Raw genomic sequence first — 12,655 nt, forward strand, 5'->3', positions numbered from 1 at the left:
TTCTATTTTGGTGCAATAGGCTCTTTCTCCCTCTAAAATCACCAAAGAAGAAAAAAGAAAATTTGCATGCTCGTAATTGTTCAAAAATATTTTGACCACTAGTGTAAATAGCCTTCAAATTTGTTGCATGAACCTCTTCCATAAACAGCAATCTAGAAACTCAGAAATCAGTACGGTTCTCACAGTAGTAAAGTTTAAAAAAAAAATTAAAAACTGTATTCATCAATGTCCTTCTTTATGAACAAAAACATAACTAGAGGTTTGCAAAGGAGAAAGTCAACAATTTCTATAATTAAATACCAGCTAAGACGTAGAGATGTTCCCAAAGTGAAGACTTCAATATCTTGACAGAAAAACCTTCAAGAATATATATGGCCACTTCAGATTATCACAATAAGTATTGGTTTGGTCAACAAGATACGGGAGAATGTGAGGGGGGGGGGGGGGGGGGGGCAGTACATGGTCTCAGAATCAGAGAAGTGAACAGTATTTATATAGTCATAGAGCAAACCCTTTGCATACAACCAAGGGGAAAAGATTTTACATGTTTCAGCAAGATGTGTTTTGCCAGAGATTAATTGAAAGCAAATTAACAGAAAATGTGATTGATCAGGCTCAGGATACAAAACACCTTGACACAACCACCTGGAGTTGAGAATTACGCCACTGAACACAGAATAAAGTTTCAATTTCAGTCTTAATTTATGAGAAAATGTTCACTAGCCAGTGTTTCCAAAGATTAGGGGACATTGGGATCGGTAACTGCAGCAAATATTTTTTAATAAAGTACGAAACTGCAGATACTCCATCCCTTCTAAATCACTGCCTAACCCCCAAGTTAAAGGCATATTTTACGTTAATTCAAGGTCTAAAAAATGAAAAGGTGCACTACACAATCTTTTCTTCAGGAGATGTTCCACTTACTTAACTGATGGGCTTAAATAGATATCTTGAGGTATCCTTAATCTGGAATATGGACATCCTTCAACAGTACAATATGGTCTCATATGACAAGCGTGATGGAGCAGTGTGGCAAGATGCTATTGCTAGGGCTGTGCTTGATCCGGAGTAACAAAGAGTACCTCCTCCTCTAAATCTGCTAAGTACTATCCTGCAATTCATCCATTTTACAATAGGTGCCCAAGTATTAAAATATTTGAGCAGAGTGGTTTTGTGGCAGAAATTTATTTCACGGGAAGGGCCAGGTGACAGTTTGGTATAATTATTTTAGAGAAACATCTTTTCTTCTGCTGTGACTTTGTTTTACTTCCACAGGAAGCAAATAGGATGGCATCCAAGAAGATTTTCAAAACTGAATGGGCAATCTGTGATTCGCAAACACTGAATTTGAGATAAGTATCAGACGACTGTCACTTCAAAGACTTATCATTCTAATGCATTTTATAGATTGTGTTCTATGCACAGGGAGACTGCAACATTGACCTTGATGGCATGTAGAAAAGACCTCTAAATAATTTTCTCAATAATACTGTAGATTTCTCATCTTTTTTTGTACATCCTTCTTTTAAAGAGGCCAAGTTCAATTTGCAAGAACAAACTAGGTGCTAGTTTGTCGTTTAAGAGGTCTATAAACTTGAGCTTCTAAAAGGACTTCGGCTGTGTCACTTTCAGATCTTTCTGGCACTGGTTCATCTCCTTGAGCATAGTTAATCTATTTAAAGGTGCAATATCAGTTCTGTCTGTAAACCTCAGTCTGTGCAAAGTTCAAACAGCTTCTGGGCACAGTACACAAGGGCTGTCATAGCAATGACATTGTGCAATCGCTTACGCTGTGTGTCGTCTCTACGCACCAGAATTACTGGTGAAGTAGTCCTCAGAGCTCCTGGGGGAATACGGGCTAGTTGCCGTCCACTTCGGTCTACCTGGTACTTGCAGCATGGATCAAACTGCCAGGAGACCCCATATAGAGCAGCACATGCCACACTAACTGCCCCAGCAGGCAGACTCAGGTAGTGAGAGAAGTCAGCTGGCAGGCCCAATGGAGAGAGGAGACAGATGGCACCAGTCAGCATGGAGGTACGGTGCAAGCAGTTCCCCACAGCAATCCATCGAGCAGTTTCATCACCTAAACGGGCTGGCTCAATCACAATGTAGCGATACTGCTGCTCCAATGCCGCTTCTAGTTGTGCCTCAAACTCTGCTTGCGTGAAGTCCCCATCATATATTTCATGGATCACAAAAAAATCCATGGGTGGCACTTGAGCCCTACAAGCAAAGAGGAAAGAAAGGTTATCGGCACATGTACATTATCCCAAACAGTCCATGTTCAGGGTGTATCTGTCTTTACGTCAGAGTGTGAGTCAATTAAGCATACTCACTGGGAAAGATTACAAAAATGGTAAAATCCATTGGATAGCACAATAAATGACTTGGGAGCAAAACAGCCAAAAGGAAAAAGCTGCCAGAGGAAAGAGAACAGATACAGGTCATGAATTTTTCAAAACAATATGCATATAATGATTTTAGGGCATCATTTAGGTCTGGCTCGATACAGCCTAGATGCCTGCCATAGCCTATGTAATTACAAAAATAGAATTAAAAAGTAGTTTGGGCAGTGGTGAGGGGAGTGGTGAGGAAGTTGGCTCCACACCCATGTTGATCATCATGTTACAAACATTTGATTTAGAAGCAGTTGTATTAGACGGACTTTAAAGTAACATCATTGCTCATAACAGACACGTTAGCACACATCCTGTGTCAAATAAAGTAGGAATGGGCTTTGCCAACCTTAACTCCTTGGCAAATATAACAAACAGATTTTACAATGGGAATCTGACAAGTACAGTAAGTAAGAGTTTTAATTGTGATATCCGACACATGCTATAGGAGGAGGTTTTGCATTGTCAACGCAATAGTTGGATCTTTAGATTACTTAACACAGGCCTTCTTACACAGATCTTTAGTTTACTAGGAGCTAGAGAGGTCGGTTTTTTTACTGTGCACATTTTCAATTCTATTCCTAATATGCAGCCTCATTTAAACAGTGTATGGAGTGGACTGGTGGGTAATGCTATAAAAAAGAGCTGAGAAGCTGTGGTGTGTTCCTGGCCTCTTTCCCAAGGGCGATTGTGTTATGCTATGTTATTGAGTTTGCTTGGCTCCAAGATGGCCGCAAGTTGGCAGAGCTCCACAAGCCCAGCAACAAGCCTGCAGCATCCGGATTCCCAATAGGGGATAACTCATCCTATGGTCGCTTAGCAGGCTCTCCCAATGTGCCTACAGAACCTGGCGAGGTGTTTTTTGTTAATTTTGCTGGTCAGTGGCCAACATCTGAGACTGTGGTGGGACGGACAGGGAGCCCTGTCGCTGGTTGGCTGCCCGGTGGGTGACTTCGCTGCCTAGCCTAGGCTGTGCGAGTCTTGTACACTCCCGCGACGGCATCAGGAGGTGCTGGCTCTGCCCCTACAGAGCAGACACCGAAGTACTCTTATCCCGACAGGAGAGGGAGGTCCGCGCATCCTGGACAAGACACAGCCTTCTGCGCGCTGCAGCCTGCCAGGGAGCTCCGGGGCCTCTCCCACACCCACTCAAAGACTGGCACAACTGAGCCCTGCGGCAGTGAGTGGCTTAGGAGCAGCAGCGAGGGGCTGGGGCGGCTGCAGCGGTAAGGTAGCATCCTGCAGCAGATAACCAATGAGAGGGGTGAGGTGAGAGCAGAGCCGCCGGGACCTGGGGTGCTGTAAGGCCTACTACGCTTCATTTACGTGCTACTGGGCCCTCAAGTGTGGCACATTCAGGCCCCGGGGACTTTTAAAGAACTGCACAGCATTAATTAAAGCGAACAGGATTATAACTCCGGGCATCGTAGGGCCAGCCAACTCAGGGAGGATATTAGAATCGGACTCAGGCCTTCCCAGGCATTTAATGTATTGTGTGAAGGGAGAACCCGGACTGCAGCCTGATCCGATTGGAGGGGGTGCTGAAGTGGTGACTGAACCGCGCGGAGGTGCCGTGGTGGGCCTCGGAGCATCGTGGGCCTTGGAGTTTTCTGCCTGCAATTAGCAGCGTAGGGAACACGTCATACCCCTCAGGCAGTGGGTGAATGGTCACAGCGAGACCCTTCAAGGATAGTGGGCCAGACTGCCCCGCTGGTTCATCCCCCCCCCCTCCCCTGCTGAGATTGGTACCCTTTGACTGAATATCATTAACAACTGCCACCGAAGTGCAGCGGGGAGACAGAAGATCAATGCAATCCAGAGGGAACGGCCGCATCTTGGTTGTGACTTCTCCTGCGTAACCTGGCAGCCCAACTGCCCCTTACTGAGAGCAGCCTTCGCTCTGTAAATATCTGAAATGCACAATCCCTGCTACCTTAGAGGAATAGTTGCATCTGAATGTATCACTTCACATGCAACCTTGTCACTCAATGCCACTGTACTGAAAGCAGCCAGCAACACGCTGTAGGGTGTCAGTCTGTATGCATCAGAACTACAAAATCATTGCAGTCTAGGGAGTAAAATCGAATTTGAGCGATCTGCCTCAAACCCAACCTTGCTACCCAACAACTTCTAATTGAAAGCAGCCAGCAGCACAAAGTATTGACAATGGGCAGAACTGAAAAATCACAATCTAAGCTGCAATTTGAACAGTGGAAAACACCCAGACACCAAGATGCTGAAAAAAAAAGTCAGAATCTTGATCGGAGGCTGGCGACTTACCAGGGGACACAGATCTGAAGCAAATCCTGGCTGCCATGCAACACAGTCTGAACAAAAAAAGACAGGAAAATCAACGCGCTTTCATACCATATGGATACAATGTCTGAATGGCTCGACAAGCATATGGAGCGCCTGGACGCAGTCGAGCAAAGGGTGTTGGATGCTGAGGATGCTCTAAGCATGGGCTCACAAGCACAAATCAAAACAGAGAAGCTTCTACAGAGTGTCAAAGACAAGGCGGAGGACTTGGAGGCGCGCTCAGGGCGCAATAATATCCGCATAGTTGGGATATCAGAATCCACAAATATCCCAAACATGGAGCAATATGTGGAACAATTATTGGCCACGCTATTAAGCAGGGAGAATTTTCAAACATGTTTGTGGTGGAGCGTGTACATCAGTCATTGGCACAGAGACCAGCCCGGGGCGCGCCACCGCGTCACATCATTGCGAAGCCCCTTATCTTTTTAAAAACAAACTTTATTGAGCAGTATATCATGACGCCCATGCGTCTCAACGAGGATGTTGCAATATCGACATTTTGTATTTTTCAATCGTGCACACATCATTTCGTAATACAGACTAAGCATTAAGGGTCCTATGTCCATATCTAACCACGTAGTGTAGACTATTAAACAGATGATTCACATTTGTTGGTCTGTCATCATATCTCGAAGTGCTACTGCAGTATTCAATTGCAAACAAATCCAATAACATAAACCGTACCTACCTCTCCCCCCCCCCTCCCTCCCAGTCTGCCCTGTCCTAGATACCTTAAAACCCAATATGTTCTTGCATCATCGGTGTCTACTGCTTAGTGCGTAGTGTTAACGTGCCATTATAGAACTACTAGGCTCGGTGGAGCGTCCGCTGATCTATTCCTGTACGTGCCGCTGGGGAAGTCATGGAGAGGGGGGTAGGGGTAGGAGGTCTATCTGACGAAATTCCTCCGGCATGATGTCCCAGTCCATCGATATGGGATGTTTACGCAGCCCTCTCTCCTCCTCCCATCTAATTGACGCACTTTCGGATGGGGGTGGGGGGACCAGGGCGATTTCCATCTCATGGTTATCGCCCTGACAGCCAATATGAGGGCAAGGTCAAGGAAACGTAGCTGGACCCTCAGGGCGCTAGTGCGCCTACGGAGACCCAGCAGACACTCCAGGGCATGGTCCTGAATCGTTCTGTGCGCAACACGGATCTTACCCCAATAGTCAGTAAGGTGAGGGCAGGCCCAGATCATATGGAGGAATCCCTCCTCGTCTGCCTTGCAGTGCGGGTAGCAATGTTGGGCCTCCGGAAACATGCGCTGAATTCTCTTTGGGGTTAGGTAGGATCGATGAAGTATCATGGCTTGCATGAATCTAAATTTAGCATTATAAGAAACTCGTTTGGGGTGTTTTAGGATACTTGCCCATGCTTTGTCAGTAATCTCTGAATCCACAGTTTCCGCCCATTTTGCGCAAAGCTCCCTCAGTGTAGTAGAAGCTTGTGCCCGTATGCCAGGGTATAGCCACTTAACCAGGTGGCCACTCTCTCCCATGTAATAGAGCATGCGCACTAACTCGTGTTGTGGGGGTTCTGCACGTTGGGGTGCCCATGTCACCCGGATGTAGTGGGCTATCATTGCATGTAATAGATACAGGCGGTCTGGTGCACCCGTAGTCTGTACGAACGTGTCAGGATTCATTAGGGTGCCATCGGTGAAGAAAGACCCGACCTCGTCCACTCCAACCTCCTCCCAATCCTGGAGCCGGGTCTTCGTGAGCCTACCTCCTGGAGTTGGCAGGCCCACGGGGGTATAATGCTCGCATAGGGGACCGCGCTAGCGGTATACCGCAAGGTCCTCCTCCAGCACTGGAGTGCAGTTTTGAGAAGTGGGGCCCCATCTGCTGGAATTTTTGCTTGAGGAAGCAAGAGACTGTGCAGGGCTCCGCGATCTAGGTCGCGAGGTCGTACCCTATTTCCTGCAGGTTTCTGCCTGCTGTCCAGAATGATAGCCACTGTAGCTGGCTTGCATAATAATACGCTCAGAAGTCGGGGACTCCCAGTCCGCCTTTACAAGGCTCTAATTGCAGCTTCTTGAGGCTAATCCTATGTCGACCCTTGCCCCAGATAAGCTCCGAGAGGAGTGTGTCTAGGGTGCGGAAGACGGATTGTGGGACTATCCCGGGCAAATTGACAAAGAAGTATAAGAGGCAGGGAAGCATCACCATCTTAGAGATGGCAATTTGTCCCATTGCTGATAAGGATAGAGATATCCAGAAAGCGACACTCTACCTTAGAGCCGTGACTGCCCTCATGAGGTTCCCGTCCAATTGATTGGTCGGTAACCGGTATATGTGGGGGAGAGGGGAGGAATCCCTGCCTCGTGACCCTGTGTATGGTATATTCACGGGAAATATAATTCCCAGTGCGTGCTCTGGCGGTGGGGGCTGTATGGAGTAGCCTCACCCATTGGAGGTACTCTGGTGGGAGACCGAAGCGTTGTAGGGCTGCGAACATGTAAGTCCATGTAATAGAGTCAAAGGCCTAACCTAGGTCCAATGCCAAGCATCTGGCATGCTCATATACCCCTGGGGTTGCCATCATAATGTGGTGTAGGCGTCTGGTGTTTAAGGAGGTGCTGCGTGCTGGTAGAAACCCACACTGGTCTCCAAGTATGAGTGTGTTGAGGACGTGGAGCAATCGATTGGCTAGGGCCTTGCTAAGTATCTTGTATTCGGTCGCTAACAAGGACAAGGGCTGATAGTTAGATACGACCTTACCATCGCGTCCCGGTTTGGGGAGGAAGACAACCAGGGCTTGCATAATAGAGAGCGGTAGGTGACCCGATAACAGTGCCATCTTATAGAGTTCCTGCAGCTTGGGGACGAGGCTATCCGAGTAGGTGGCATAGAATTCCGCGGGGAGGCCATCTAGGCCTGGGGCTTTGTTGCGGTTGAGGCCTTTTATCGCGGCACGTATTTCATGTTGGGTAATGGGGTCAGACAAAGCGCGCTTTGCATCTGCTCGAATACCAAGGAATGTTATACTATTGAAGAAATCGGCCATTAATGTGTCAGTGGCACAAGTCGGCGCAGCATATAAATTATTGAAATAAGTACAAAAGGCCACATTGATTTCAATTTGCGTGTGTACTAAGCCCTTGGTCGGGCATGTATACAAGGAATGACTGGTGTTTTCGGGCTATCTCGCAATATCTGGGCTAGCAACGTACCAGATTTGTTGGCCTCAGCATGCTTCCTTTGCGTGTAGGCCGGGTGGTCAATTACTCGGAGAGTCTCCAATGTCCCGGCATGTCTGATACGAGCGTCACACAGGGAGTCCCGCTTGTCTGGATCTGCCACTGCTGCTTGTTCGAGATCGGTCATTTGGCCCTCTATATGAATGAGGCTTTTGTGTATTTCCGGTCTAGCCCTGACTATAGCTCCAATGGCAGAGCCGCGTATCACCACCTTACCTCAATGAGGTAGGAGGAGGCTGTGTTCCAATTGTCGGAGAAATAGTTTGTAATGGTTGTAGATAATGTGGCATAGAATGGGGCATCTGGGGTGGGGACTCTGCCCCAGGAGAGCGTCATCTCTAAGGGGTTGTGATCCGAGAAGGTTTTAGCTAAATAAGTGGATTGGTGTATTTGCGTGGTGAGGGTGTGGGAACAGATGAACCTATCAATCCGGGTGTGGAGTCGGTGAAATGGTGAGTAAAAAGAGTATTCTCTATGTGTGGGGTGTAGCGGTCTCCAAATATCTCGCAGCCCCCAGCCAACCATCCATAGGCTGAGGAGATCAGCTTGTTTGCGAGCGCCAGCGCTGTGGAGAGGGGGGTGGGACCTGTCTAAATCCGTATCGAGAACAGCATTGCAGTCACCGCCCAGTATCCAGGGGATGGTGTCCCAACCTGTCAGACGAAGCTCCTTAATTACAGGGACCGGGACATGACCCTCCGTAGAGCCAGAGAATCACAGGAACTGTGGCAAAAATATCACCATCTACCCAGACTTTACACCCAACATAATGCGGGAAGCATTTTCTTGTATACACTAAAAGGTATGGCCGGGTTGGGGAGTTTTCTGACGGCGGCAACATCTGCCCTGGAGTGTGATCCAGATTGGGTCAGTAATGATCTTGTTGTTTAATGTTTTAATTGAAGTTTTGCTGCGGAGGGGAGGAGAAAATAGCGGATTATGCAAAGTTTGGGGCTGCATAGTGTGGGATGGGAGATTGTGGGTGATGGTGACAAAAGTGGTTATGTTTTGGCATGGTAGCCAGTTACTTGGCTGCACATCCTGAAGGGCACATAGCCACATAGCAAGAGATACCCGAGGGATGGCCAAAACAGAAGACAGGTAATGGAGTACGGTTCCTGACCTGGAATGTTAAGAGGTTAAATGAGCATAGGAAAACTCAGAAAGTTGTAGCATAATTAAAACGGCATAGGGTCGATATAGCACTGCTACAAGAGACTCACCTTGCCCCTAATAGCAAAACGCTTTCATATAGATACTTTCCAGGTATGGTTTACTCGGCAGGCTTTACATCACACGTTAGTGGAGTTCTTATATGGCTTAATCCGAGATCTGGTGTTACGCTGCAATGTATAAAACTAGATCCAAATGGGAGGTACATCATAGCTAAATGCCACAAAGCATGACAGGCAGTCACATTAGTCAATGTATATGGCCCGAACTATGACGACCTGAAATTTTACTAGACTTTGGGCTCACTAATAATGCCATAAGAAGGTTCCCTAAAAATATGGAGGTTGGGGAGATTCTAATTGCATACTAAACCCAGAAAAAGATGGATCAAATGGCCCTCGTTGCCACCCAGCTGCGGCAGCTGGTGCGATAATAAAGATAGCGGACCAATTGGGCCTCATGGACGTCTGGAGATAACGTTCCCCAGATATTGCAGGATTCACTCATTACTCAGAAAGTTACGATACACACTCAAATAGATTATTGGTTGATCTCCAGGAGCCTGTACCTACTAGTTGCTGCCTGCGACCAACTGCCTAGAACATATTCCGATCACTGGCCGTTTATGTTAAACATAGACTTGTGCAGGGAAGGCCGCTCCCTTCCTCTGGAGATTCCACCCATGTTCCATGATGGACCCGATTTTTAAATCAGAAATGACACAATTGATAGAAAGAAGTGTTTATTGAAACAAATATAAATTCAGTAGACAGGTTTACCCCGGTGTGGGAGACATCTAAGGTCTATGTCAGGGGCATGACAATATCCAAACACGCGGGGTGCTCTGGGCATTAAGAGACAGGTTATCAAGGATTGAGCAAGAGATAGCATGACTACGACAAGCCCATCAGTGAACTGAGGATACTAAACTCCTAGAAGACATTAAAAAGCTTCGAGGAATACTCGTGAAACACCTGGGTAAGTACTCTTCAGCTAGAGTCTACAAGGAGGGAAAACGCTCAGGGGCTACGCTAGCAAGACTTATACAACCTAAAGGAGAGGCAGCAATGACTTTAGAAGTTACTGACGAGGCAAGATACAAACTTACCACCCCCAATGCGGTGGCCCCCAGGTTCCATAGATATCATCCCGAATTATATTCCACTAAGACTATTGCTGACAATGAGGCAATCTAACATTATTTAGAGCACACACAAGACGTGGCTCACCAATGCACATAGGGAACATCTTATGGCACCTCTTCATCCTAGTGAAATCTGAGGTGCTCCTAAAGTGATGCAAACAGGTAGCGCCCCAGGGATGGACGGCCTCACAGTCACGTTCTATAAAGCCATTCAGGAATTACTCATTCCTCATTTAATGACCCTGTATGAGGAGATGGATCAGAAAGGGGAGATGCCTCCCACCACGAGGGAGGCACTGATCATTACACTCAAAGCCTGGTAAGCCCCCAGATGCCTGCTCTTCATACAGACCATTGTCACTTTTAAATGTAGACACTAAGATTTTTGCCAAATTTCTGGCAAACCGCCTGCCCCTCTGGTAGTAAAACCGGAACAGGCTGGCTTTGTCCCCGGACGAAACATTACTTATAATCTGCACACTATATTTGGAACCATTCAAAGGATAGTCCCAGCAGTCAAAGCCGCAGCAGTGTTCCTGGATGCCGAAAAGGCATTTGATTCAGTGGAGGTGGCATTCATGAAGGGAGTCCTGAATAGAGTAGGGGAGGTGTTCCTTCGACTGGTCACGATGCTTCACACTGCACCGCGGGTAAGAGTGCGGGTGGGCAGCGCCGTCACTAGCCCCATAATCATTTCACGAGGAACCAGACAGGGGTTTCCGCTATGCCCACTGCTATATGCACAAGTAGCGGAACCACTCCTGAGTGCATTATGGGAATACCATGGACACAGGGCAGTGTGATATCCTGGATACTGATTAATAGTGTCTGCATATGCGGACAACACCTTGATATATGTCCGCGAGCCGGAGAGAAATCTCAGTCCTGTTCTTTCAGAAGTTGCACAATTTGGGCAGGTGTTGGGACTCAGAAGGAAAATGATGGATTTCGATCAATTAATTCGAACTCCTTGCATTATCCCGATACAGCTTGACTTTCCCATGAATGGTCCACGGACTCAATACGCTACCTGGGAGTAAATATTCACACAGACCGTGGCATAGTGCTTACGGAGAATTTTGGGATGGCTATCTCTAAATTAGAGGACGACATAGATCGATGGATCAAACTGCCCCTCTTGCAAGTGGGACGCCTTTCCATAATGAAAATGGTCGCTCTGCCTAAATTCCTTTTTCTATTCCTAATATACCTATGACACTCCCAGGTCACATATTAACCACACTGAGATCCCTAATTATTAAGCTAGCATGGGCTGGAAAACAGCCGAGGGTTAAGTGGAAGACGTTGATGTTACCTTACTCAATGTGGGGCCTAAACGCACCAGACTTAGAACTATACTATAGGGTAGCTCAAGCCTCACATGTATAGATCTGGAGGCGCGGACCAGAGGCAGTACCACACACGCATAGAGAAAGAGGCAGCTGACCCGACATCCTCCGACAAGTGATTTTTAACTCTAACAAAAGGCGGTATGGAATTTTATACTCCTTAAACGCCACAACCCATGCATAGAAAAGCAGGCTGGTGCGCTGCTATATTCACCAACTATCCCACTGGAGTGGTGTGCGTGGTTCCCAACGGGTAAGGCAAAAGAAGTAGCTAGTGCACTGAGAAAAATGGGCATATTGAAGCTAGTGGATTTGTTTTTTGCAATGGAATGGTTCGCAAATGGGAAGATATACCAAAAGAGGGGATAGTTACATCGCCGACAGACCAATTTCAATATCACAGGACCAGACATGCGTAGCATGAACTACTGGGTGACTAGTTGCAGGAGGCTGCGGAGATACAGATACTCACTTCCATTATACAAGCAAGTACCCCCCCACAAAAGTTAATGATAAGGAAATTAAGAAAATGCAATTAATAAAAACACGACAGGACCGGCAAAAAGACTTAATGATTAATGACAAGAGCTGGCAATACTGTTAAACAGTCACCAAATGTATATCACTAAATAGTAGACCCAGATTGATTCACTGTAAAACATAAGTAGAGTGTATTACATGCCAGAAAAGCTTTGCAAATATGGCCTGCGGGACTTCGATGAATGTCACCGCTGCTCAGGATAGATAGCTGGATATGCACATGCTGCACAGTACTGCCTGAGATATTGGGAGGGAATCTATCAAAAACTGAGTGAAATTACAGGTCATACCCTTAAGCCAAACCATTTACTGGCCATGCTAGTGCTAGATACAGTGGTGGATAAAAGTATCAGGAAATTGGTAGCGATTGGGCTGCTACTGGCTAAACCTAGAGTGGCAATGCGATGGGCGAAATGACCAGTACCAATGATAGATGGATGGGTCAACAATGTTATACTGCAACACACTATCAGACTTCTATATTGAGCTCCTACCCCCTCAGCGTCGACCCAAATGTTTCTGG

General features: G+C 46.8%; 1 protein-coding gene across 2 annotated transcripts in view; it reads right to left on the minus strand.

Annotated features, from left to right (window-relative positions):
- Positions 1-269: 269 nt before the first annotated feature.
- Positions 270-12,655, minus strand: part of LOC146809732 (transmembrane protein 11, mitochondrial-like) — a 60,697-nt gene continuing 48,311 nt past the window's right edge. For both annotated transcript variants that reach the window (XM_085616583.1, XM_085616582.1), the window contains exon 2: positions 270-2,226. In XM_085616583.1, the coding sequence (XP_085472709.1) occupies positions 1,710-2,226 (517 nt within the window). In that variant the 3' untranslated portion in view covers positions 270-1,709. The remainder of the gene's footprint in view (positions 2,227-12,655) is intronic.

This window comes from Triturus cristatus, chromosome 7, assembly GCF_964204655.1.
Source record: "Triturus cristatus chromosome 7, aTriCri1.1, whole genome shotgun sequence".
In the NCBI taxonomy this organism is placed as follows: domain Eukaryota; kingdom Metazoa; phylum Chordata; class Amphibia; order Caudata; family Salamandridae; genus Triturus; species Triturus cristatus.